Source organism: Camellia sinensis, chromosome 6 (assembly GCF_055761805.1).
Source record: "Camellia sinensis isolate YWXY chromosome 6, ASM5576180v1, whole genome shotgun sequence".
Taxonomy (NCBI): domain Eukaryota; kingdom Viridiplantae; phylum Streptophyta; class Magnoliopsida; order Ericales; family Theaceae; genus Camellia; species Camellia sinensis.
The window spans coordinates 140,895,383-140,923,286 of record NC_138966.1 but is presented as its reverse complement, the minus strand read 5'-3'; the positions used below and the strand labels follow the sequence as shown (position 1 = coordinate 140,923,286).

At 34.0% G+C, this 27,904-nt stretch overlaps 3 protein-coding genes, 1 long non-coding RNA gene and 1 other non-coding gene across 5 annotated transcripts; 3 read left to right on the top strand and 2 right to left on the bottom strand.

Moving 5' to 3' along the window:
• The first annotated feature begins 2,911 nt into the window (after window positions 1–2,911).
• LOC145793640 (uncharacterized) lies at window positions 2,912–3,953 on the top strand. The gene is made up of 2 exons (XM_082876504.1): window positions 2,912–3,698; window positions 3,760–3,953. The coding sequence occupies exons 1-2, from the start codon at window positions 2,912–2,914 to the stop codon at window positions 3,951–3,953; spliced, it is 981 nt and encodes a 326-aa protein (XP_082732630.1).
• Window positions 3,954–10,861: 6,908 nt separating this feature from the next.
• On the bottom strand, window positions 10,862–10,927 carry LOC145794371 (small nucleolar RNA U49). Its single transcript, XR_014334294.1, has one exon. It is a non-coding gene; the product is annotated as a small nucleolar RNA U49 (small nucleolar RNA).
• A 3,833-nt stretch (window positions 10,928–14,760) lies between these two features.
• LOC145793639 (uncharacterized) lies at window positions 14,761–16,772 on the top strand. Its single transcript, XM_082876503.1, has 5 exons — window positions 14,761–14,815; window positions 14,919–15,169; window positions 15,269–15,496; window positions 15,596–15,688; window positions 16,659–16,772. Exons 1-5 carry the CDS (start codon window positions 14,761–14,763, stop codon window positions 16,770–16,772), a joined length of 741 nt encoding a protein of 246 aa, XP_082732629.1.
• Window positions 16,773–16,869: 97 nt separating this feature from the next.
• On the top strand, window positions 16,870–19,541 carry LOC145792409 (uncharacterized). The gene is made up of 2 exons (XR_014331810.1): window positions 16,870–17,315; window positions 19,223–19,541. It is a non-coding gene; the product is annotated as an uncharacterized LOC145792409 (long non-coding RNA).
• A 2,052-nt stretch (window positions 19,542–21,593) lies between these two features.
• On the bottom strand, window positions 21,594–26,225 carry LOC114265933 (NAD(P)-binding Rossmann-fold superfamily protein). The gene is made up of 4 exons (XM_028206805.2): window positions 26,104–26,225; window positions 25,640–25,898; window positions 23,044–23,226; window positions 21,594–22,056 (listed from the first exon to the last, which is right to left on the bottom strand). Exons 1-4 carry the CDS (start codon window positions 26,157–26,159, stop codon window positions 21,661–21,663), a joined length of 894 nt encoding a protein of 297 aa, XP_028062606.2. The 5' UTR covers window positions 26,160–26,225; the 3' UTR covers window positions 21,594–21,660.
• Window positions 26,226–27,904: the final 1,679 nt, after the last annotated feature.

Sequence of the window (27,904 nt, the reverse complement as noted above, 5' to 3'; positions counted from 1 at the left end):
CCTAACCGAATAGAATCCCAACTCCCGTGAGATGTCAAGTTGGCAAGCTCTATAATGATGAAGTACACGCCCTAGCACACACAAAGTGATGTTGGTTCTTTAAGCCCATTTAGCATGGATGAACAAGTAGACTATACACATGGTCCTTGAAGTCGTGTTGGTCTATATGCCGATTTGTAAGGCACATGTAATCACTTGTGTCTATGACATGCAGTAGGTTGGAAAGTATCTACAGAAACTAAAAATAGAAACTAACATATGTAAAAGATGCCTGATGGGGTTGACACAACTCATTTTATTGGTGTGTTTCATTGTCTTTTAGTACAATTTAGTAGATATCTGAGAATTTTGATTTTCTGTCTTCCCATCTTGTTTCGTGTTGGGGTCCCATTAAATTGAAACATTTTGGTTGTTTTGATGGAAAAGAAACGCAATTTTGTTGCTTGGTTGACACTAGAGTCATGCTGTCTTTGCTTGTTCTTTTCCTATTTTCTCATTTTTCTAAAATGTTCTGCATGCTACTAGGTTTGAAGGGTGATCTTCATATTGTTTTGGTGTTAAAAGGGTTGTTTGTTAAGCTTTCAAGTGCATAAACCTCTGAAGTATTATGAATTTTAGTTCAATAGAGACTTGACATATTAACTGAATGCAAAATATTGCATACATTTGTGTACCCTGTGGAAGGGATATTTGTTTTAGCCATTCTATCTTGCTTTTTAAAAGAATTGTGTTTGACTTCTCTTGCTTCAGATAAAAAAAGGCGGTAGTGCCTCTTTTTGTTCCCAAAATGTTAGAAATGACTCAAAACTGATATTTTTGGCACAATCTCTCAGGTGTTTCTTACTTACGCCAAAGCTGTTGCCAGACCTGGAATATAGCGAGGCATGTAGCATTTTGACCATAATGAATGGCCCTTGGATTGAGCAGCCATCAAAAGGTTGAATACTATATTCCAAGACCAAACTAATCCTTTTATTCTTATTCTTATTCTTATTCTTATTCTTATTCTTATTATTATTATTTTATTTAATTGTTTATTTTTTTGATTACTCTTATGCTGTGCCAAATGCAGTGTGGAGTAATGGAGACAACTGGGGTTCTGTTATGGGGTTATTGGGTGCAACTCGTTGCTAAAAGATATCTATCTGTATCTATATCTATCTCATCATGATTGCTATTGTTGAAGGATGCGGTGACATTCTTGGATAATCTATCAAAAGAGAGCTGTGTTTTGTAAATGCATTCATGCTTGTTAATTTATCCCTTTTGCTCTTGGAAATAAGCAAAGAATAATGAAATAGAATAACAGGTACACATTACATGTCCTGTTCTTGGAGTTTGTGTTTTCTGCTTTGCATTTGTATGTATGCTTCTTGAACTTGTATTCACTAGTTAATTGTTTCAAATATATACTTCAAATTTGCATAACAGTGCTTTTTGATTATATTGATTTACAATGTGTTAGTTGCATTTAGTTTTCTTGTAAATTTGTAGAGCATTTCTTCCATTGTGCAACATCATCTATTTCTAACTGAATTATAACAAATATGAATGCATCTCATTGTGTTTTTGTTCATTTGAATAACATCTCATTTTTCATTTGGTAACCCAAGCTACTTGAATCTCAGTTTGCATGGCTGGATGCTGATATTTGCTGTTAAAGTTATGCAAATATTGTAAAAAATTTGAACTGTTTATTTTGAAGTACTGGATTAGTCTATAAACTAATATAATAGGATTATGCATAGTGGCTCACTAGGCTAACTAACAACATAATCTATATCTAGGTGAGTATGACATGGATAAATTAACTTACCAACCAACCTCTGATATCTCTCCCTCCCTGTCAAATGAATCTTTAGTTTCATCCCCTAACATGCAATTCTGCTCCAACATGGTATCAATAGCTTTATATCCAAGCACACTTTGTCCTTAAGAAGGTCGAAAACATATGTTCTTAGTGAGATAAACACATCTAAGCATAGCCCAAGTAAACCTCTGAAATCATGCTCTAGCACACTTTGTAACTCATATAATGCCTTTTTAAGCTTGCACACTCCCATCCACTGAGAAATCCTCAAAGCCCGGTGGAACATCTGTAAATACTTCTTCCTCTAAGTCTTCACAGAGTAACGCATTCGTCATATCTAATTGTTAAAGAGGCTCAATATGTTAATTCTCTAGAATAGGCCACATGAAGAGCTTTCGAAAATGGCAATGCTGTGAATTTCAGTTAATTTGAGTGCTTAACTAACTTGCCATGAGACAAAATTACATTCTCATATCAGCAAGTTTTTTCAAGAGTATGTCATATCAAAGAAATTCTACCTTGCAGCAAACTTGCCTCCACATCGTCTGGCTTATTTATTCTCTTTTCTGCAAAATGTGCTTTAAGCCGTATGAAATGTTCATGAGTATTGTCAATGCTTCTATTCTGGATTTTCACATGACTTTGTAGATACATCTCTCATTGATAACATCTAATATGCTTCTATTCTGAAATGTTCATGTGTGAATATGCATTTGCGGACATGCACAGTTGCCATGTAGAGCCAACTGTTGGAAATGTGTTTCTGTCTTTACTTTTTTTTTTTAACAAATAACATGTCATGCACACACATTGTGAAGAGCATGACATGGTTTTCATTATTTTGATATATCATTCTATCATTGACCATATAGTTTCACTAGTACTAGTGCTCTACTAGTTATGTTATCTAGTGGTCCAAAATTACGGGTCATTTCTTAAATTAACTTGTTTTAGAACTAATCGTGTCATAAAGTTCCACCCTAAAAGGGATTTATGTGACAAGCCAAACAGTGAATGAAAAACAACCTAATCTATCTCAACTTGAAATGCATGTTCTCATGGCTTCCTCGGTTAATCTTTGTGTGAGTTGTAGGTGACAAAATGGACAAGAGTTGGATGACGATAAATAATCGGTTGACAAGTAAAGAGTATCAACAAGGGGTGAAGTCATTCCTTGATTTTGCTACGGCAAATTTAGGCGTAGAGGATGAAATTAGGTGTCCGTGTGTCGATTGCATTAATGGCACAAAATATAGCAGACAAGTTGTGTGGATGCACTTGATCCGAAGAGGCATGGCATCTTCGTATCTAACTTGGGTGCATCACGGGGAACATGTTCCCATGTCTCGTCCTAGTGTATCAAATGACCAATATGGAGGTAGTGGCGAATGTATGACAGATATCGATGATCCGCCCATGGATGAATTGCCTATTATGTTGGAAGAAATTTATGTGAGTGGTCTTATGGATGATCATACCGACGAGGAACCTAATGGTTTGGAGAGGGAGGATTTGCATAAGTTCACTAGGTTATTCGAAGATGCACAACGCAAAGTTCACCCGACATGTGAAAAGTTTTCTGTGTTATCATTCGTCATTAAGATGCTTCATGTGAAGGTGTACAACAAATGGAGCAACAAGTCATTCGATATGGTTATGCAGGTATTCAAGGACATTCTACCAGAATGTGATCCAACAGTTCCATGGACACTCTATGATGCTAAGAAGTTCTTACGTGACTTGGGTTTGGGATATGAAATAATTCATTCGTGTAAGAATGATTGTGCACTATTTTGGAAGGAGAGTGCTAATTTGGAGAAATGCCCTACATGTGATGCGTGTAGATACAAGTTGAACGATGATGGTGGTAAAAAAGATTCCACACAAGGTATTGCGGTACTTTCCTTTGACACTGAGGTTGAAAAGACTGTATATGTCCAAAAAAACAGCCGCAGATATGAGATGGCACAATGAGAAGCGTGTGGATGATGACATATTAAGGCACCCGGCCGATGGTGAAGCATGGAAGGACTTTGATAAGCAACATCCGACGTTTTCTGATGACTCTCGAAATGTAAGGCTAGGGCTGGCAACAGATGGTTTCAATCCATTTGGGAATATGAGCACATCATATAGCATGTAGCCCGTAATCTTAATGCCATACAATCTCCCACCGTGGAAGTGCATGAAAGAGCCATATTGCATGATGTCATTGCTTATTCCCGGACGATCGGCACCTGGAAGAGACATTGATGTTTACTTGCAACCATTAATAGAAGAATTGAAGAATTTGTGGGAGCATGGTGTGCAAACATATGATGCATCGAACGGGCAAATTTTTAGAATGCATGCGGCGGTAATGTGGACCATAAATGACTTCCCTGCGTACGGTAACATGTCAGGGTGGAGTACAAAGGGTTACTTGGCTTGCCCTAATTGTAACAATAATGCATCGTCTCAGGGATTACGAAGTAAAATAGGGTATATGGGTGCTCGTCGCCACTTGCCTGAAAACCACACTTGGCGAACAAGTAAGCTCTTCAATGGTCAAATGGAGCATAGGTCCAAACCTTTGGAGTTATCAGGGGACCAAATACTAGAGCAAATTGATTCTGGGACTTACAAGCCGTATGGAAAGCACCCACAAAATCGAAAACGACAAAGGAATGAACATCAAAATTTGAATTGGAGCAAGAGAAGCATTATGTTTGACTTGCCCTATTGGAAGACGTTGAAGCTTCGACACAACCTTGATGTCATGCATATTGAGAAGAACATATGTGACAATGTCGTTGGGACACTTTTGAGCGTAGATGGAAAGAACAAGGACACGGACAAAGCACGCTTAGATTTGGAGGACATGAAAATACGTAAAGAGTTACATTTGAAGAGGCGTTCTAATGGGTCCTTTGAGAAGCCTCCCGCATTGTACACATTGTCGGTGAAAGAGAGAGAAGGCTTTTGTGATTTCTTGAAATCAATGAAGTACCTTGATGGCTATGCAGTAAATATCTCCAATTGCGTAAACGCTCAAGCTGGAAAATTATCTGGCCTCAAAAGTCATGACAGTCATGTCCTTATACAACGACTTCTTCCAATTGGGATGCGTGGCTACCTTAATAAGGAAATTGGAACGACACTTTTTGAGTTGGGAAATTTCTTCAAACAATTGTGTTCAAAGACATTGAGGCGTTCAGATTTGCATAAATTGGATGAACAAATCGTACTCATACTTTGTAAGCTTGAGATTCTTTTCCCGCCGGCTTTTTTCGATGTGATGGTCCACTTGGCAATTCACTTGCCTCGATGGGCTATGCTTGGAGGCCCAGTGCAATATCGATGGATGTACCTAATTAAGAGGTATTAACTCAGCCCTCATATTACTGTCAAATTTAAGTTAATGCTTTACTGCTGATATAAATATTGCAGTATAACATTGACATCGGCTTGCAAAATTAGGTTGCTTGGCCGTCTAAAAGGGTTTGTGGTCAACAAAGCTCATCCTGAAGGTTCTATTGCCGAGGCTTACATTTCCAAAGAATGTACAACATTTTGTTCAATGTATTTGGATGGAGTTGAAACATTGTTTAACCGCCCAGAAAGGAATTATGACATGGGTGACCGTGGCCTAGGGTTGGCGGTATTCACTCAAACTGTACGTCCCTTTGGTCTAATGACAAGGGCGTCCGATGTGTCCGTAGCTGAACGCGAGTTGGCTCATTGGTTTGTCCTACACAATAGCACAGAAGTGGATAAACACGTAGAGTATGAATCCTTCAAACGTATTTATAATGTTTTTGTTGTAAATTGATTAGTCTTTATCTTAGTAAATAGTTTTTGAATCGCATTTCTTGTAACTAGGGAGCACAAGAACTTGTTACACCAAAGAGCCGGTGCGTTCGACATCGAAAACAAACATCGGAAAGAATTTCCTAAATGGTTCAAAGATCATGTAAGCTACTATTCTCATATCCTACCATAGATCGTACATTACGTAAATGTTACGCATGCTAGTAACATGACACATGTTCTTCATGTAGATGAATGAATTGCGGAGCCAACATTCCCCCGAAGCAACTGATGATATGTGGTCATTAACCAATGGTCCTAGTGGCTTAGTCAACACATATTCAGGATGTATTTGTAATGGTGTCCGTTATCATACTATCGACCGTGACAACCGTCGGAAAAGTCAGAATAGTGGATTAGTCGTGGAAGGGGAGCATGAAAGGCAATTGATACACTTCTATGGACACTTGTGCAGAGTGTGGGAACTGAACTATTTGTTCACACGTCGGATTGTATTGTTCTAATGTGAATGGTTTAACAGCGGTAGTAGTAGAACTATGCGTGTAGAGCCACATTTCACAACAGTTGATGTAACAAGTAGATGGTACAAAGATGACTCATTTGTATTACCAAGTCAAGTTGAACAAGTATTCTATGTTAATGACACCAAATTAGGTACCAGTTGGAGAGTCGTTGAAAAGTTTCAACATCGAGGAATTTGGGATGTGCCGGAGATGGATGTCGTACAACCTGATGATGTGTTCCAACAAGAAGAAACCACCGAGGTCGTACCTACTATGGTTATTGATGATGATGTGGCTTTGCGTCGAGATGATATTGAATCTGAAATTATTCCCATGGAAGTTTTGCAATCTGTCAGAGGGGTAGAAGCCAAGGGTGTTACAGATGATGCCTTCATCTGTGATGATGAAGATGGATTAATGAGGGAGGGTGACGACACAGACGAAGAATATGACCTACAAAGTGATTTTGATACAGATGTTGATGTAGAATCTTGATGTATATCATGCTTTAGTTCATGCCATAATTTGAGCAATGTGAATGTTCAATTGGTGCACAAATGCAAAGGAAACTCAAAATAATGAAGGGGGATCTATCTTCGTAAATGTCAATAAACTCAGAAATCAATGTGTGTTTAAGGCAGCTAACCCAAACTGAAATGGGTGGAGTTTTGCTATGGGTGTACCCACTCAGTGCAGAAGTGCAGTCCCTGGACTCATGTTTTTCTTCTCTGCCATTCTATGTTTTTTTCCTCTGGTTTATCTCTGCCCTGGCTTTGTTGATCTGCCCTGGAAGGGTTGCTGTCCAGAATGTAGTGGGAGGCATTTTTGGTGTATCTTTGGTAGTGAAGTTTATGGTGTAGCTTTGGTATCTAACTGCTGCTTACTGTGTCAAGTAGAATGTTTTTTGAGGGGGCCTGGAGTACATTCTCTGGAGCTGCTGTCAAATGGTTGGCCTACTTTAAATGTGGTGTTTTGTTGGGCTACTGTCAAATGGAAGGGTGCTGGTCTGCATCTTGCTTGGCTGCAGCTATGCTGGTCAGATTGTGAGTTGAGCCCAGTTAAACCTGCATTCATTGAAGATCTGAATGGTTAGTGTATTTAATGGTCAGCATGGCAGTTTGTGTAATGGGTTACTATGGGGTGTGCTGGTGGAATGTAACTGAATCTTGCCTTTTGGTGGAATGCATCTGATATAGGAAGCTCTGAGCTGGTCTGCATTTGTTTGGCTGCAGCTATGCTGGTATGGCTGGTATGGCTGTAAAGCTGGTTTTGTCTGGTTGCTGCTCTATTTTGCAATGGGTTTTTGTTGTGCTGCTACTGTGTGGATGTTGTTGGGTTCAAGTTTGGGGCTGCCTCTGCTCTGTTTATGCTTTGTTGTTGTTATTTTATGGTTTTGTAGATAGAGATTAGAATAAGAGTTAACCATGAATAAATGAAGGAAGGGTTAGTTTGGAAGGGTTAGTTTGAATTCAATTGTAATATGTATGTGTACAGATTTTGAACAGTCTGGCTTTGATCACTTTAGGGTCAGCTACTGAATCCTCGTTTGCCAGTCTGATATGCCTGGGATTATAAGTTTGATAAAATCATAGGCCATCATACTTGTCAAAAATAAGAAAGAAAGAAAATTCACAGACTATATCTCTTACATGACAACTTGTATTTTTTTGTCAGAATTTACTATTGTTCTTGTCGCATAGTCTAGTTTAACGGACACCTGTCATTTTTTAAAATTTATTTCTTGTCGTTTTTGCATTATTGAAGTCATTGTTGTTGGTTTTCTTGAGTATTGTTTCTTTACCATTTTAGAAGATTTTTTGCTATTGAGAGAACATGGACATTGACTTTAAAGAAGCAAAAGAAGAGCATTTGATAGTTACTTTGTCCTTCAATTTTGTGGGTTTATTTTTTTTTCCTTTGGTGTGTCCAGCAAATATGTTTAACTGAAGAGAGTCAGAAATTTCTCCATTGAACATAAAACTGAACTACTGTGTTTATACTAGAAACTATGCACCTATGAAGCACGGACACCTCTCCGGAGGTTGTGTGTAGGTGTTCGACACGCTGGAAAGAGTTGGACACGTTGCGGACATGTTGGAACACGATGAGGACACGCTAAGAACACGTTGAGTACTATTTTTGAAAATAAAAAATAAAAAATTTTAATTTTTTTTTAATTAAAATAGCATATCTAAAGTTGATAAATTTGATAAAATTAATATTTGACATAAAATATATATTAAAAATATACATATAATACAAATATAAATACATATGTTTTGAACATGTCTCCAGCATGTGGTGTCTTGCAAATATACATATAATAAAAATAAAAATAGCATGTCTCCAGCATAAGTGAGGAAAATAACACCGAAGTTCTATTATTTTATTTCTTTAATGAGACTGTTGGATAAAATAGTACTAAACTATCTAGAAAATATAATTTAAAATTATGCAAACGATTTTTGGGCAAAACCAAAAAAACTGAAATAAATCGACATAATAACGTGATAAAACTTACAGCACATAAACAGATAAAACCTGATCAAGTCGAGTGTGTGACACTCTTTCCTTAAGACAAATTCGTCCTCCCATCGGTGCTTAAGATTCAATGGACGTCTATCTCCCAGGATACAACGATCAATGTCTTACACTAGCAGCACTACTATTGTAAGCCTAGCGAACTTCGCTATGCATGTACTCTCTAATAGGAAAATTAGACTCAGGAAATATGAAGAATAATACAAAGTGAAGAAGAAAATGACAATTCACCATACAAAATGAAGTGAGAGACATGGAATATAAAGACTTCTAAGTGACTCTTCAGAAAGGTTGTGATCCTTCAAAAGGACACACCCTTTCGTCTCAAGAGACACAACCATTTGAGTAAATTTAAATTCAAATTTTCCAACAATCCCCCACATGAATGAAATTTACGGAAAGGACATGCAACAACATGCAGACAAAGAGAGAGTACATTATGGAAATATCCTGCATCGGGATAGGTAGCTTTCGGCTTTGAACCTTCCCTAGTGAAGGCCTATCGGACTTACTAGCTAATCAGTGGACGTGATGCCTTGAACTGTTTAGCCGTTTGTGTAAGCCAAGACAATAAAATTCACACAAAATATCTTCAAACACAGCTTAGTTCTCACGGTTGTGCCCGTTTTGGCCTTGGGCAAGTCCTGGTGTTTCTTGAGTGCTTTAGAGAATTTAGCCTTATCAATTCTCATAGAAGCGGCCCCTTCACACTCATATAGGTGATCCTTATTTCGAGTCTCTTAAATACTCCTCTTGAAAGATACCCCTCTAGGATTTCCAAGATATAAGTAATCATTAAAAGCATAGCTTACCCTAAGTTCCCTGCATACAACACATGTTGCAGATATCACTCTCATCATAGGAATGGATAGGAGTTAGACTCCTTTAGTGATTTCTGGCAAGCCACACATAACTTAGTTGTCCCTTTGAACTTAGTTCTTGGGATCTCGAGTCATCTAAGTAGGGTTACCATTATGATGACTTTGATGTAATAGGCTTTAATCACATTCCTCTCGATGAACTTTCCCTCCTTTGCTTTTTGGTCAAACTTTTTGTTTAGCGGCTGCTATTTTTTCCGTTTGACCTTCTTCGTCAGATATCATTGAGTAGTTAGTGAATCCATTATATTATCCTTAGAGAATATTCACAACTAAAAGCAAATGTCATACGGTGTTAGGTCTTTGATTACATCGAGACTTATCATTACTCTATGTCACTCCCATTTAAATAATAAATATAGAGTTGTTCCTTAGGAGTTAATGAAATTATTATTGTTTCAACTCCAACTTTGTCCCATACAAAGAATTGAGATTCTTTGTAAACTTATTATTGGAACCGTTACTTTGGTAAAACCTTCCAAGCACCCCCACATTTTAAGCATTCCAAGGAAACTTAATTTCTCTTGCTCGTGTATAATTATACAAAATATTAATACACCTCCACAATTCTGAGATAAATCAGAGTATATCATTAATTGACATGCTTGAACTAAATAACAAGATGTAAATTGCTTTGTGAATATAATCACAATACTAATTTGTCTAAAATACAATTAGACTTCATAACTTGATTTTGCAGTACAAAGAAGAAATGACTAATACCGTTGTGGCCACAACACTTTGTCAAGTAACATTTCTTTAGCCATAATCAATTTCTTTTTGTTTACTGCAACCCTTTAAATCCAATCTCAACATGGAATATAAATATCACTGTATAAATGCATTTACATCTTATTTGTCTTATCCAGTGTTGGTGACTACGTCGACAATTACCATAGTATATTTTACCCATAAAATATTTTAACTCATATAATATTTCATTACGGAGTTATCGGTCACCACACCAATTTCACAGTCATTATTCCAAAGAATAATTAGAATTCCTCTTATGTCAAAACACATAAGTTCACATTTTTTATCAATACTTTGATAAATAATTGACATCCATTTATAATACACCACATACCAAATTGATATTAATGGCATCATAATTTGATTGTCAACTCTACAACATATGTAGACATGGACAAGATTAACAAGTCAATCATACTGCATAATCATACTACATAATTTTCCCATTGACCTCTCTCCCCCACATTTGTGATAATGCATAAATTAACACAAACAACATGATTCATTTCCAGACAAGTGACACAGTCACAAATAACCCATTAAACTACAATCTGGAGAGACCATTGTATACTGCTGCTGTTTGGAGTGTCATGTGGCACTTCCTATCATATGGATCTTCTTCCTCATAGGGGAAGATTTCTAAAGGAAACCGAATCTCAAAACATAACCTTCAAACATTTTACAAATAAAATTGCAGCATCAATTCTCAACACTTCCAAACCCCAAAAGACCACCCATCCTAAACAGACCCTTGGAAACATGGTATTTTTTTTTTTTTAGATTAAGAAGTATGCAGTTACCATACATTTTGGGAATGGGGGTGTAAAGGTGTTGGGACCAAACCCAAAACTTCTTGAACCGACACCAAAGTGTTAGAGAAATAGTATTTTAAAATAACTTACAAGGAATTGTAGAAATATAACTATACCAGAACATTTGAAAAAATTATCACCAATCATGATTTTGAAAAAGAGGTATGGGTCCTTATTCTTTCCATGAATCAATAAGCAATTCAACGTGCACTTTGCAATTGTGTTCTCCACTTTTCCCTGATTAAAGCAGTGATGGGAACTGCAGGCACACCCTCAACGTTTTTTTTTTTTTTTTTTAAATTTGAAACCGTTTTCAAAATTCATAGGTGCATGGAAGTAAATTTCAAACAATTATCTACACAAAAACACCATTTGTTTTCCAAATAAACAATGCACAAAACATAAGTGATTTGAACAAATCATTTTTTTTTTAATATCATATATTCGAATGATGACTAACATCACATAAACAAATATTTATCATGGTAAGATCTATTCATGCTGCAAGTTTCCAGTTCTACAATAATAAATAATTATATTTTCCTAAAACCATAAACACGATAGAATCTGTCTTAAGATTGTTGGATAAAATAGTACTAAACTATCTAGAAAATATAATTTAAAATTATGCAAACGATTTTTGGGCAAAACCAAAAAAAATTGAAATAAATCGACATAATAACGTGATAAAACTTACAGCACATAAACAGATAAAACCTGATCGAGTCGAGTGTGTGACACTCTTTCCTTAAGACAGATTCGTCCTCCCATCGGTGCTTAAGATTCAATGGACGTCTATCTCCCAGGATACAACGATCAATGTCTTACACTAGCAGCACTACTATTGTAAGCCTAGCGAACTTCGCTATGCATGTACTCTCTAATAGGAAAATTAGACTCAGGAAATATGAAGAATAATACAAAGTGAAGAAGAAAATGACAATTCACCATACAAAATGAAGTGAGAGACATGGAATATAAAGACTTCTAAGTGACTCTTCAGAAAGGTTGTGATCCTTCAAAAGGACACACCCTTTCGTCTCAAGAGACACAACCATTTGAGTAAATTTAAATTCAAATTTTCCAACAGAGACAATGTAGTATCTACAAGCTATAGCATTACAAAGTTTTGTTGGGTTGGTAAGGAGTTGGTAATTACTTTTGTAGTCTTGTTTTTGTTGCATCATCTTGATGCTCCTTCAATAAAATTATTTATTTATAAAAAAAAAATATTCTGGATAATCTGCAATTGCTATAGTATGATGGTTTTTACTTTGTAATTATTTGCAGGATACACAATCTATTGGGGCTTTAGCAGGGCTTGCCATTGCAATACTTTTTACATAGATACTATTGAGATCAACTAGTGCGGCTCAAAGAAGACAGCCTAAACGGCAAGCTACTACTCCTAGTAGTTCTGGTGTCGTCAGTACTCATTCAAATGCAAATTTGACATTTTCCGGAGACTTGTCTTCAGAAGATTCAAGAGCACAACTTTAGGACAAATAGTTAGACAGAAGCTGAGTGAAGGAAGGAAGGTAATTTGTTTAGTTTTTCTTGTATTTTTCTTATTTAATAGAGGTCGCTCGTTTATAGATGATGATGTTTTATACTTCTATTGCCTGTCATTTTTTGATAGAACTGGTTCCTGTTGTGAGTGAAAGTTTTATCCTTTTCTCATCAATTTGAGCATGTTTCTTTTTTAAGAAATTAGATGATTTTAATTTTCTTGGCTGGTGCATGGTCCCGACAGATTTTGCAAGTCAAACTTTTAATCATAGAACTCAATTATTCTAAATTGATTATTTTCCAATAATGTTAGAATTTTGCTGGGCATTTTTGGTTCACCAATGGGGTCTTTGAAATGATCTTTCTCGCCAGGTAGAATTTGGGAAGCTCAGCAGAATGAAGAATAGGTCTTCTGATACCGCATGGGAATCATTTTAATCTTTTCCATGATTTGTTCTTTGGCATTCTTTATTTTACTTTAATCTTTGGTTCTATCTTTTTTAATCTTTGATTTTTCTCATGGATAAAGTTTTATGGATAATTTTGTTGTCATCCTCACGTCTTGAAGTTATTTGATTTGTGTTTGGCTATTTTATTTTACGAGTAGTGTACCCAGTAAGAAATTTAATGCATTTTCAACCTCCTTGAGGACAACAATAATAGAGCCTCTGCCACCGCCACCAACAATAATAATAACAACAAAAAATACTAATGGTGATGTCATTATTGAAGATACACTTATAATGTACAACCTATGCATGGATTTGGTTGCATTTATCTGAGTTGCATTTAGGAACTTCGAAGATAGAATATCCTATTACGGTGTTTCTTGTAGGCACTCTGTGCTTCAACCTAAGTTCAGTTTATATAGTTGCTAGTGTAGCTTGAATGGTTATATTAATTTATTAATCGTTTAATTTCTTGTTCGTAGAATATGTGCCTTTCTTTAGACCTGCTATATCCTAATTTCTTGTCTACTGTTGATTTGTAGGATGATATCCTATTTGAAGTGCTTTTGCAACTGTTTCACGTGTCCTTTGGTGCCAAGCAACAGTAAGCAACACATGCTAGAATAGTTTTAGTGGTTATTAAGAGTATTGGTTGCAGAAGTCTTTAATGAGTTTTTTTGTTTGTATGTAGGGTCTGCCAAGACAGATGTGATGATATGCTTTTTCATGTTTCAAACCTTTTCAACCCCATACACCTATTCCATCTTTTTCTTGCAGAGGCAAGTTCAATATTTATAGATAATGGGAACAACTAAGACTTCTTATCCCAATGTATATACTTTTATTTCGTTGATACAAATAAAATGCCTCTATGTTCTATTCTTCACTTACCAGGCGAAGTTATTAAATAAAGTAATACATGCACTCCTAACTTGTTTGCAGTTACACTATGATCATCAAGTGCTTCTTGATTAGCTAATTTCAAAAGATACAGGAGCCAAAGCTGCTGAATATCTGTTGAGGTAGTTTAGTTACTTGAATTGTACTTTGATCTTTCCTCTGAAGTTGTGAATACTAGATTTTCATGAATCATATGCCTAAGAAAAACTGTTGCCTGCTTTAGATATGTTGAGAAGTGCAGGTTTTTTTAGAGCTTAGTTTAGATAGGCAATGTATTTTCTTTTTCAGTTTTTATTGGTTGGCGTAGTTGATGCAAACAAATGCAATGCATTGCAAGATAGTACCAGAGGATGGAACTTTGCTTGAGCTCTAGCTCATCCTTGTATCTGTATGAATTTGGGGGTGCTTCTAATGAACTTCTCAGTTTCTAAATTAGTTGAGTTAGTTCATGCCTTCTAAATTATTTTTGTCTAATTTATTTTAAAGCAGGCATATCATGGCATATTGGAAAATGGAAAATGGTGTTACTTGTGTTATTGTATAGTTCATGTATTATTTTTGTCTACAATAATCAAGCATTATTTTTGTCTAGTTCATGTATATAGTGTTACTTGTGCTATTGCAGATTGGAAAATGGTTCCTGGCTTAAAGACTGGTCGGCTTCGGAAGAAGACACTCACGCAGCCAGAAACAGACTTGCCAGCTGCTATTCCTTTAGGATCACCCGTTGCTCCGTCTCCTGTTCTACCCGTCTGATCAAATGTGGGACCATCTCATCATGTAACTAGCCAACCAATGGTTGATTCTGATGAGACACAAGCCCCATCCGAAACGCAACTGAGTGGCGTAGGTAAGATTAAAGTGTATAAAATTTGTCAATTAGCACATGCCATTGCCATTGTTTTTTTGTAGCCAAATTTTAGGCAATTTTCATGATGTTATGTTGTTAACAGGGACTTCGAAGCCCCTACGTGTACGCGGACCGACACTTGGCAAGGGCATACAAAAAATAATTAGAGCCAAAAAAAGGGAAAAATGTTATGTTCACATCGATCGTGGGTTGAATGCAATGACTGGCAAGTATGCCACTCCAGCAACTAACGAGTTAGGAATTCAAATTAGAACCTTGTGCCCTTTGAAAGATGTGAAGTCATGGCTGGATCTTGATGAGACTACAAAAGCTGCCGTCATCCAAGGAGTTCTTGTAACTAATATTACTTGTCCACAATATGTAATTGTATTATGTGAGTAATAAGGAAGACTAATATGTAATGATTACTATTTCAATTTATTTTGCATGTAGGACAAGTTTCAAATTGGAGACGATTTCCACAATGACTTACAAGCACAGGAGATTGTGAATAAGAAGGTCTATGGGTTGTACAAAGATTGGAGGTACACCTTGAAGCAAGAGTTCGAATTGTTAGAAGGACTTCCACGTGATGAGATCTATGGTCATCCGCCCATAGGGGTGAGTTTAGATAATTGGAAGCATTTGATCGATGTGGCATGGCAAGATGCATCTCACCAGGTAAAATAATAGACTAGATAGAGTACATACATCTATGTGAAAATGTGATATGCCTTAATATTGACCAAAAAATTGTTTATCTGCTTGACTTATTTTTAGAAACGGTCAAAAGCTGGCAAGAGTAATAGGAGTCAATTGCCGTACAATCATACCAATGGGTCTCACTCATTTCCTATCGCAATAGCTGCTATGGTGAGTTCGATTTTTTTTAAACTTGAATCCATTATATGTTGTTTGGATATGAAAAATGTTATGTTCTGCTACACATATGTATATATATATATATGTTAAACTCTGTTAGTAAACATCTACTGTCTGCAAAAAATCTGTCTGGAAAAAATCTGTTAATGATACCCTTGCCACATGTTTGCATTCTAAATCTGTCTACACTATACTCTGTCTTTCATTCGAAATCTGTCTCGCAAAATCTAAACTATACTCTATTTACACTATAATATACTATAATACACAATCTATCTACACTATAATACAGTATATATAAATCTGTCTACACTATAATACACAATCTGAACTATATGTACTGCACTATACTACAAAATCTAAACTATACTCTAAAAATCTGTCTAAACTATAATACAGATTGTGTATAGTTTAGATTTATAAATCTGTCTACACTATACTAGACTATAATACAGTATACACAATCTGAACTAAATCTGTCTGCACTATAATACACAATCTGAACTATATATACTGCCCAAAATCTAAACTATACCCTGTTTTTCACTTAAGATCATTAGTCTTGTAGCTCTATTTGTTTTAGATTTAAGTTAATACATTCACAAAAAACAGATATTCCTGTACATACACATGTTATAATACACATAATCTGAAGTGATTATAAGTGGCTATGTGCGAAAATCTGTTGGACATAATCTGTTTGAGAAATTCTGAACAAATGTGTTAGCAAAAATCTGTTGGAAAATATAAATCTGTTAATGATAATCTCTTTGAATTCGAACTAGAATAGTGCTGCCTCTATTTCCAAATCTGGCTGCAAATCTGTCTGAAAATCTGGCAGCAAATCTGTCTAAAAATCTGTCTCCAAATCTGTCCAGCAATTTGTTTAAAGATCTGTTCATGGAAATTTGTCTATTTGGTGCATAAAGTGTCATTGATTTATACATTGATGTGTTAACAGGTAGCAAAAGATGGAGAGTTGGATTTCCCAAAGTTCTATGAGGACAGCCACACTTCAAAGAAAACGAATGACTGGATCCATCCGAAATGTCGTGAGCTGCATGTAAGTATGTGACAAGGAAATATATGTATTCAATATTTTCTTGTACTTAGTACCCAATAATACATATATGTTGCCAAAGTTTTTGCGTCTTATTTATTTGAAATGACAGCAAGAGATGGTCAATGTACAAGCGGCTGCCATCGAGTCGGGGACGCCATTGACACAAGAGGAGATTTCAAGGCAAGTGCTTGGACAGAAGAAAAGGTACTTGCTTGGATTTGGGAGTGGCCCACAACCGTCTACCATATTTGCAACACGAGCACACGATAAGGACAGGGAGGCAATGCGAGCTGAGGTGGAGGCACTTCGTGAGGAGCGGCAAAAGGATCATGACGAGTTAATGAAAGAGAGAGAGGAGCGCGAGAGATGTTACAATGAGCTGTTGAAAGAACGAGAGGAGCGCATTCAATTATCCAATGAGATGTTGAAAGAGCGGGAGGAGGGACAAAAGGCAAGGGACGAGACAAATACAAAGGTCGAGCATCTCAATAACGTAGTCGCCAAACTGTCACAACTCTTGGGAATCTAAGTTGGGCATCCGACGTTTGTTTTTTGGTAAGAACAATTTCATTAATGTCACACTTACTTTGTTTAAATATGTTCGCTTGAAGAGTTGAAAATGTCATCAATTTTTGAGTTATTTGGGGTTAATGATTTCTTGTGTAGTTACTAGAGTTTGGTATTGAGTTTTCTTAACAATGAACTTGTACTTAAAATATGTACTTGATTAAGATTAACTATAGTAGAAACATGTTAAAAAAACATAGCGAATTTCAATCTTCGTTTAGAGTAACATGTAAACTTCAACAGTGGTATTTTGAATAGTAACTCGAATATGTGTTTAAAAGTAATGGTAACCTTCCCGGTGACAAATGTGACACGTTGGGACAGACGGTACGTAAATAGGACACATACGTTGGGAGTTAGAGTTGAAAAAGTCATAAACTTAGACGAAAAAAGGGGTTCGGGGGGCGAAAATGCGAAATAGCCCCCGAAACACTATTTTCTCATAACGGGAAGCTTCCCGGTGATAAATGTGACATGTAGGGACAGACGGTACGTAAATAGCACGCCTACGTTGGGAATTAGAGTTGAAAATGTCATAAACTTAGTCAAAAAAAGGGGTTCGGGGGGCGAAAATGCAAAGCATCCCCCGAAACACTGTTTTCTCATAACGGGAAGCTTCCCGGTGATAAATGTGACATGTAGGGACAGACGGTACGTAAATAGCACGCCTACGTTGGGAATTAGAGTTGAAAATGCTATAAACTTAGTCGAAAAAAGGGGTTCGGGGGGCGAAAATGCAAAGCAGCCCCCGAAACACTATTTTCTGGTAACGGGAAGTTTCCCGGTGATAAATGTGACATCTACGGACAGACGGTACGTAAATAGGACACCTACTTTGGGAATTAGAGTTGAAAATGTCATAAACTTTGTCGAAAAAAGGGGTTCGGGGGGCGAAAATGCAAAACAGCCCCCGAGCCACTGTTTTTCTGTAATGGGAAGCTTCCCGGTGATAAATGTGACATGTAGGTGTCCACAATACGTAAGTAGGACAAGAACTAAATGTGACGAATGATATATCCTGTTGACCTAGTCCTTTGGAAATTGGAACAATGGATTTGTAAAGTTCAGCTAAGGTTTAGGCGCAATTGTGTATTTGATAAGTTTAACTATCACCACTACAAAATGTGCAACAGTTGAACAATAGACAGTTCATATATATAACATGGCCTCAAGATTTGGCTGATGGGAGGATAATTCCTCAGCAACAGAATAGGGAACTTAGGACTAAAGAAGCTAAGTATTGAAGGTACGTATCAAAATTAGATGGTGTAATGGAAGAATAGTTAAGCATAATCTTATATAGCTCGTCCCCATAAGCCTATAAAGAACCCAAGGCATTACTCATTCACAAACAGAAGCATATCTACATCTATAAACCCACTAATTAGTTTATTCTTTAAGGAAAGTGTTTCCAAAATTTCAATGAGTATTTCGAGAAAATTAGAATCTTTTATGAAGAAAAAGACCATATTAATTTCCATACGTGGAGGTCAGAAAAACACTGAACTAACGTAACTGGAAGCTTCGTGGAGGTCACAAAAGCATAAGCATAGTGAGTTTTATGGATACCAGACAAACTCTAATGATGGCTTTTCTTACATTTTTTTAACAAATAATTTTTGGATGAAATGGTAAGTACACCCAAAAGTTTGGTAATTTCATAATACCTACACAATTTACTTTCACATTTAAGTACTAAAATTTACTTCGATAGATTTAGAGATAAAAAAGCTAAAACAAGAACTCATGATGGGTTCATGTTTGGATGTCTTGCATTAGTTAATAGATATCACTCTCCTTGCCTTTTAATGTTTGAAATTATTACGATATATATATGTCGTCCAGAAGTGCCATTACACGCACCGAACTAATGATTTTTTCCCCCTTTTTTGCAGATGTTTTTGGACATACAAATGTGGATATGTTTTTGTTGATAAGTACGGGAGGGCATTTTTTTTATATCTCTATCTGTATATATAGTGGTTTGTAAAAAAAATTTTGTTGGTAGCAATTAACATAGCACGTGGTACATAATAGTTTTGTGGCAGTACAGAATATAATTTTTGTTGTGGTACAAAAGTTGTAGGTGCACAATGAATTTGGTTATTCCAGTATTATGTATTGAATTAAATTATTGACGTGGGCTTAGACTTGGTTCTTATGAAATTTGTAATATATATATATATATATATATAAGTGGATGTTCAATATTAATTTTTTGGATGGTTGGAACTGAAATGTGTGTAATTGTTGTTGAATGCTTCATAACATATTTACCGTTGATGGATACAGGTTGTATTAATAATGGATACAGGTGCACCAAATATTTTATTTAAAAAAAAAAAACGTTAACGTATTTGGCCACCAAATATTTCGGTAGCTAAATATGTAATCAAATGTTTTGGTGACTAAGAATTTAGTAGCAAAAACATAACCCATTAATTTTTTGTGACCAAAGCTAAAACAATTGAGAAAGAGATAGAGAAAGTATTAGCTACTAAATTTTTTAGTCACGGAAAAAATATGGTATCATTTGGCAACTAAAATGTTTGGTGGCAAAAAATGAAGAAGTGAATGTGAGCAGGCTTTTGGCTACGAAACTTTTAGTGGGCAAAAGTAACAATGACAAAAATTACTTAGTCACTAAAAATATGTATTCTATTGGTGACAAAAATATTTGGTCTATAATAATTATTCTTAAATTATGGTAGCACTTTTAGTGACTAATACTTTAGTGGCAGAAACATACATTTTGCCGATTAAACTCAAAGTAGTAGCCAAATGTGCACTTTCGGCGACCAATTATTTAGTAGCTAAAAGTGATACATTCCCCGACCACAACAGGTTGGTAGCCAAAAAGCCTAATTCCGCGACCAATTATTTAGTGGCAGAAACATATCTTTTGCCGACTAAACTCAAAGTAGTAGCCAAATGTGCACTTTCGGCGACCAATTATTTAGTAGGGGAAACATACATTTTGCCGACTAAAGCCAATTTAGTAGCCAAATGTGTACACTTTCGGCGACCAAACAGATTTTAGTCGCCAATACTATCGCCGACAGGGTAAAGGCGACGAGCTTAGCGACGAAAAATTTTGGTCGCTAAATCATTTTGGCAACTAAATAACTGACTTTTGGCGACCAATATTTTGATAGCCAAAAGTGACATTTCTTGTAGTAAAACGATGTGAGATTCTTCAAATCATTCCTAAAGGAGTATAAAAATTTCTTAGTAAATTTTGGGTGAATGTAAAATTTCAAACTATGAGTGTTACGTTTGGAAAAAAAAAATACACTAAGGTCTCGTTTGGGAACAGACTTTTTAGTAACTTTTTGGCTAAAATGTGATGTAAAAAAAAACTAGTATGCTTGGGATTACTTTTTGATTTTTTACGAAAAGATGTGCAAAAAGTAAAAAAAAAAGAATCTTTGACTTTTTTATATGGGTTGTTAGCTTTTTGATTTTTTTAGTGACTTTTTGACTAAAAAAATCACTTGTAGTTTTTAAGTTATTTTATGTGTGTTACATTGGATTGTTAAATTTGAGATTACATTGATTGGAGTGTTACGTTTAAGAAAAATATGCTAAAGAGTTTTTTTGTGTGTTACATTGGAGTATTATGTTTGAGTGTGTTACATTAGAATGTTACGTTTAGAAAAAATTTAAAGTGCTACATTGTTACATTTGAAAAAAGTACACTAAAGAGTTTTTTAGTGTGTTACATTGGAATGCTACGTTATTAATGTGCTACGTTCTTATTCGTAATTTAAAATTTGTTCCAGAATGAGGGAATATCCAAAATTTCTATATTGCAGATTGTCCAAATTTGTAATTTCACATTTGGAGAAACTCACTTTTATCCCTCAAAAATTAAACACAAATGTGTAAGTAACTACCTTTTTGTGTAAAATTTCCACTTTAATGGGACCTTTGAGTTCATAAAAAAAATAAAATTAAATAAAATTTTTTTAAAAAAAGGAATAAACAATTCATAAGACCACATTTTGAGATTTATTAGTGCTTCACCCTTTTAATATCAATAAAAAAAAAAAATTTGCAAATCAAAAAAAAAAAATCAAATTTTGATCGGGATCTATATCAATTCATCACCACCTTCAATCATACTTGATTATAACTACTTGACATTGGGGTTTGTCAGTACCAAAAAGAGTGGATGATTTTTTTTTCCTCGCAAGCTTCTTGAGAGAAATAGAGAGAATGTTCTTGTGAAAGAAAGGCTAGCTAGACTCTAACAAAACATCAATATATAAAATTTTAAAATATATATATATATATATTGAGAAAATTAGAACCCATTCAAAGCAAGATCCATCTATAACTTAGAGCACGCGAGATTGCTATGAGCTATATAAAATTTTCCAGTCGGAAGTTCTTGAGGAGGAAGCAAGGCTAGCATAGCTCCAATTGCTGCAGCATCGTCAGCGGTGTGAGTACCCCTACCGCGAGTCATTGAAGTCTGAGTGAATCCTGGACAATAACAGTTCACACTCAAACCACAACCTTGGTTTTGCTTTGCCAATAACTTTGAGTAAGCATTTAGAGCAATCTTGGAAACAGAGTAGTCAGTCCATATCTCAGGCCAACCTTGGCTCTTCCATGTTCCTTGCCTTACGTTTGAAAGAAACAAACTAACCATGTTGTCTATTTGTTCTTCAGACAGTTTTTCTTCGTCTGAAATTATCGACTTTATCTTTGGATTTCTGAGCTTCTGCATATGTATGGAGTGGGTTCAGCAAATCGAATTAAAAGAAAAAAACGAAAAATAATTCCTAAAAAAAAATTTAGTACTCTGTCCGTATGCTAATTTAGTTATTATATATTTTGATATTATTAAATGAGCCCATATTGCGGCGGACACAAAAATTGTGCCAAGGGGATTAAAGCAAAATTATTTAAATTTTAAAAGAATTGAAGATTATATAGATTTTGGGAAACTAAAATACTAATTTATTTTATAAATACTCAAAATACATTAAAGTAATGAAATTTTTCAAAAAGGTTTGGGTGGCTAAAATACTACCTTATTTTATACTTACTTACTATAAGTTAAATGAAAATAATGAAAATTTTCAAAATTTAGGATAGCAAAAGTAAAATTATTTAGATTTCTAAGGGGTTGAAGGAAAATTATATAAATTTTGAAGGGCTAAAATGCAATTTTTTTTTATAAATATTCAAAAATTACATGATAAAAGTGTAATGTTATAGAAGTTTTGGGAAGGCAGTCAGTCACCTTGCGTCTGCCATTGAGCAAATACTCACGTGGTGTACAAAAAAAAAAGTCATTTCTAAGAGTACGTTTGGGGAGGGGTTAGTTTTTCAATTTTTTTTTTTTTTTGATTGTTTTAGTTTGGCGTTAAAAAATTTTATTTTGAATAATTTTTTTGACTTTTTTAACTTTTTTTTTTTTTTTTTTTAAGAAAGAATGTAATGATTGTAAGTTAATTATAACACTTTATTTTATTAGACTAAAAATTTTATTTTGTTTTTTTATAACTAAAATAGTTTCAAACTCAACCGAACCCAAATTGCCCAACCAAAGCTAAATATATTACTTTTTTCATCCTATAAAAAAATTTAAAAAATTACGAAAAACCTCCTTTCAAACAAAGTCTTTATATTAATTATTTAATATTATTGTTGAGTCATATGATGTTTTATTTTAGATTGACTTTGAACAGAAAGCAAGTCTTACATCAAAATGGCCGAGTCTAGAGGTAATGTTGAGAATACGACTTGTGGAGGGAGAGAGGCGAAACAAGGGCAAGAGAGCCTCAGTCAGCAACTTTGGTCCATGGAAATTGGTCTTTATCACCGTCTCTGCGTGCTCTACCGAGTTCTCATCTAGCTCGTTGAATGACACTGCAGCATTGTTCACCTATCCAAACAAAACAAAATTAAAATGGTAGCTGTTTTTGTTAGTAGAAAGCATATACTTCAATCATTCATAAATACCATATGTCCAATCACTCAACAGTATGATTTTGACAATCTGAACTATTTATTTTATAAAATTTGTATAGATCATTGATGAAAAAATTCAGATTGACCAAAAATTCATAGTGAATTTGATCTCTTTTTTTCTTATGCACATTATCAAATCACATATATCTTCTCTCCAATTTATTTATTTTATTTCTCTTTTCTATATTATGATTAGAACCATACAATTTCTTTATAACATAATCTTTAATTAATAGCTTTGACTTTTATGTTCAAATATTAGAGAAAAGGACAAGGAAATACTCCTGGGAAACAAATTCGGTAGTAACCACAAGGAAAAATGCTAAAATAGAGGATTTGGTGGGTTGGAACTGCAAATTAATTTAAAAAATATTTTTATTTAAGAGACTTCACGGCCTAATCAGCTTTTTATATACAAAAATAGACGGTCAAGAAGATATATAAGATTTTATACGACTTTCATTTAGTTGGTGCCTTTGTAGCCCAAGAAATTCTGTGGCTTGAAGATTTTTTTGTTCTACGGTTCATAGTCAATTCTTTGTAATATTCGGTATGAAATACAAGAAATTCTGTGGCTTGAAGACTTTTTTGTTCTACGGTTCATGGTCAATTCTTTGTAATATTTGGTTTGAAATACCATTTTACTTACAATGTTATGGAAGAGGATTCCCTTCCATTTATAATCTAAATTAGATGATATTGTTTAGATCTGTGAGTCCCACTACGGATTTATTTTGATTATTCAATCCATTCTGAGCATTTTGTATATTTTATTCACATAAAAAAATTAGATTGATTTAATAATCATAACATATTCAATTTATCGTGATTGTGATAAAAAATATAGACAACATTTGTGTTTTTGAAAATAAACTATTTATTTTTTTGTGACAAACGTAATAAATTAAATAGATTACGATTATCAAATCGACTTAGTTTTTTATGAGAATGAATACACAAAGTGCCTGATAAAATAAATAATTTGAATCATCAGAACGAGACCTGTACCCTCCAATCCAGATTATAGGCTGGACTGAAGAGAATCTACCTTCTAATGCTATACATAAATAATTTTTTTTTATTTTTTTTACCATTAAATGTTAAAAGATTAATTATATGAATATCCCTTCAATTATTATTAAATATCACCTTATCTCCCTCATTTTGAACTCGTATACATGGACTCCCACAATTATAATAAAGATACAGATGTCAATTCTTAAAAAGTGGTAAATGATACAGTTTTATAACTGAAAATGTTAAAATATATGAGTTCATAAATAAAGAAATAAAATAATATTCGTAACTAATTAAGAGACTTATTATAATTAATCCAATATAAAAAATATATATTCACTTTGCTTGGTTATAGTTTTTCAAAAATAATTTTTAGAAAATTTTACTTTCTTGTTTTTCGTATTTTTTTATTTTTATTGAATTTTTTTAATATTTTAAGCAATTGTTTTTAATTTTAGACATACCTAACCTAAATATACCTAAAAAGTAAAAAATTTGTGAAAAAATCTTTTAAAAATTCACCAAGTACCAAAAATATTAAAAAAAAATACGAGAATTCAGTACATTTTTTATATTTTTATATATTTATTAATTTTTTAAAATACATTTTCATAAATTTTTTACTTTTTAGATACATCTAAATAAGGTGCATCTAAAAAGTAAAAAAAAATGTTTAAAATTTTAAAAATATTCACTAAAAACAAAAAAGTACGAAAACTAAAAAATTCAATTTTCAAAAAATCTAATCAAAAAAATTCAAACCAAACACACTGATTAGGATTCATATTAATAAATGTGCACAAATCTCAATTATCTTTATATTTAATGGTAAGAAAATCCCTGTGTATGACATTTTTGTTTAAAAGAAAGTCACAATTTCTTCTTACTAATTTATACATCATGCAATAATGCATTAGAACTTAAAAACAATTCACTTCAATAATATAATAAGTATCATATTGAATAAAAAATTCGTAAAACTTATTAGTTATAAACTTTATATTTAGCGGAAAGAACACATTAAATCAGATTGAAGTCATCTCTCTCGAGTCTATTTTGATAAACCAATAAAATACTGAATAAATAACAATATATTGTATAGTTGAATATGCTTCAACAAAGCAAAACAGTATATAATACATAGATTACTCATACCAAAAAATCACTAACATTCATTCATACATATATGGATTATTAAACACCTGAGATCAGAGGATCCAATACAACATGTTTCAATTTGCATCAACCAATGCATGTGTAGAGTCCAGTGCATCTAAAATATTTCATGAATATGAGAACAAGAGACTTACCAGGATATCTAAGGCTCCGAATTTGAGTCTGAACCATGAAACGAAGGTTTTGATGGAATCTGGATCGGAGACATCGAGGCGAAAGAAGTGTACATGAAGACCTTGAGCCATGAGAGACTCCACTGCCTTGAGTCCCCTTTCAGTGTCTCTTGCTGTTAAAATTACAGTCACTCCCAACTCTGCAAAACGCTTCACCATTGACAACCCAATACCTTTGTTTGCACCTGTCACAATTGCTACTGTGTCTTTCGACCACCATCTACAGAATCCATGCAAAACACATATCATCATATAGCATATGCTAAATACCCAAAAAAAAAAAAAAAAAATTATTCAATGGTTGGGATTCATTTTAAGTCTGGTTCATACTAGGACAGAATCTAAGCCATATATAAAGTTTCTGGGTAAATTTCTCGTAAACTATTATGAATTCTTGGACTTTTTGATGTTGAGAGAGAGGATACCTGGAGGAGTAGAGAGAAAGAGAAGAGAAAGAGGGTTCTGGTTCCTTTGATTCCATTTGCAAGGAAATGATGCAATGTGGTTGGTTACGGAAGGGATATATGTAAGTGTTGCCAGCCGACCCTATTATATAGATGGAGAGAGAAAGTGAGAGAGATTGAGAAGAAAAGCCCGCTAATTAATTATTATACTAATTGATATATTAATTAGTGTATCAATATATATATTATGGTATTGATATTAATCTCATTCGTTATATAAATTATAAATATTTAAAAAAATTTAAAATTATGTTATATTATTTATTAATATACTAATTAATATATCAATTAATATATATATATATATATATAACATTATTCATTAATTACACCACCTCAATTTTTCTTTACACCCATATCTCTCTCACATAAAAGTCAATAAGAATAGGGGGATTTAGTGGTAGATCCTTCATTGTCTAATTTGTTTTTCAAAAGGACAAAAATTATATAGATACTTTCAAAATCTTCTAATATTTTAAAATTTGTTTCTTTTACTATATTACCCTCATATCTATCAGAGTAAAGTTTACTATCATTCAAAGTAAAATTTTACTATCTATCAGAGTAAAATTCTATCATAATACACTTTACTCTTATTCAAAGTAAAATTATAATTTCAAAGTAAAATTTTAGAGTAAAATTTTCAACATGTTTCTAACCAGAGTAAAATTTTACTTTAAATCATAGAAAACTTTACTTTGAATCAGAGTAAAGTGTATTATGATTCAAAGTAAAATTTTATATCGTTAAGCAAATCAACATATTTTTAACCAAAGTAAAATTTTACTCTGAAATTATAATTTTACTATCATTATATAATTCAAATCTACAATGAATTGATAATAAAATTTTAGTATCACTAGAAGTCCAAAAACAAATAACAGAAGTACACAATAACAGAGTAAAAGTTTACTATCATTGTATAAAAAAACACAACAGATAACACCAAAGTAAAAGTTTACTCTCATTTTATCAAACAAAAATAGAGCACATACCAGAGTAAAATTTTACTTTCATTTAATCAAACAAAAACAGAGCACAAACCAGAGTAAAAATTTACTCTCATTCTGTCAAACAAAAACAAAGCACAAATCATAGTAAAACTTTACTCTCATTCTGTCAAACAAAAACTAGAGCACACACCTAATTAAACTCGGCAAATCAGCAAAAATAAATCAAAAACAAAAACAAAAACAAAAACAAAAAAATTAATCAACATATGTCGAAGATCAAATAGTTATTATGTCGTCTATCATTATTATGTCTTCTCTCTCTCTCTCTCACATACACGCACACACACATACACACATAGCTCTCTCTTACAAATCTTCACCATATCCGCATATCATCTCTCATACCTCCACCATCTCCATTGTCAATTGGTGTTGCTCATCGTCATAATCATCCGAAGAGAAAGTTACGGGTGATAATTTTTCCAGATCTTGAGACAGAGAGCTTATTCCTTAGGTTCAAACAACGAAGCCATTGATTGAGGATGAACTTTTACTATTTTGATCTTCTCATCGTTTCTATGGAGGCATTTGCTACCTGATCTAGTCACTCCGACCAGATCTCCTTTGAAACCCTAACCATGGCATCATCGTCTATGTATAAGCAATAGTTGTATCAGACGAAACTTGAGAGATTGAGATGCTGATTATGGAAGATTTAGTTGAGGGTATAATACTCTGATAAAATATTTAAATAATAAATTTTGTCCTTTATACAAGATTTTATAATAATGATGAGATTTTAAAAGTAT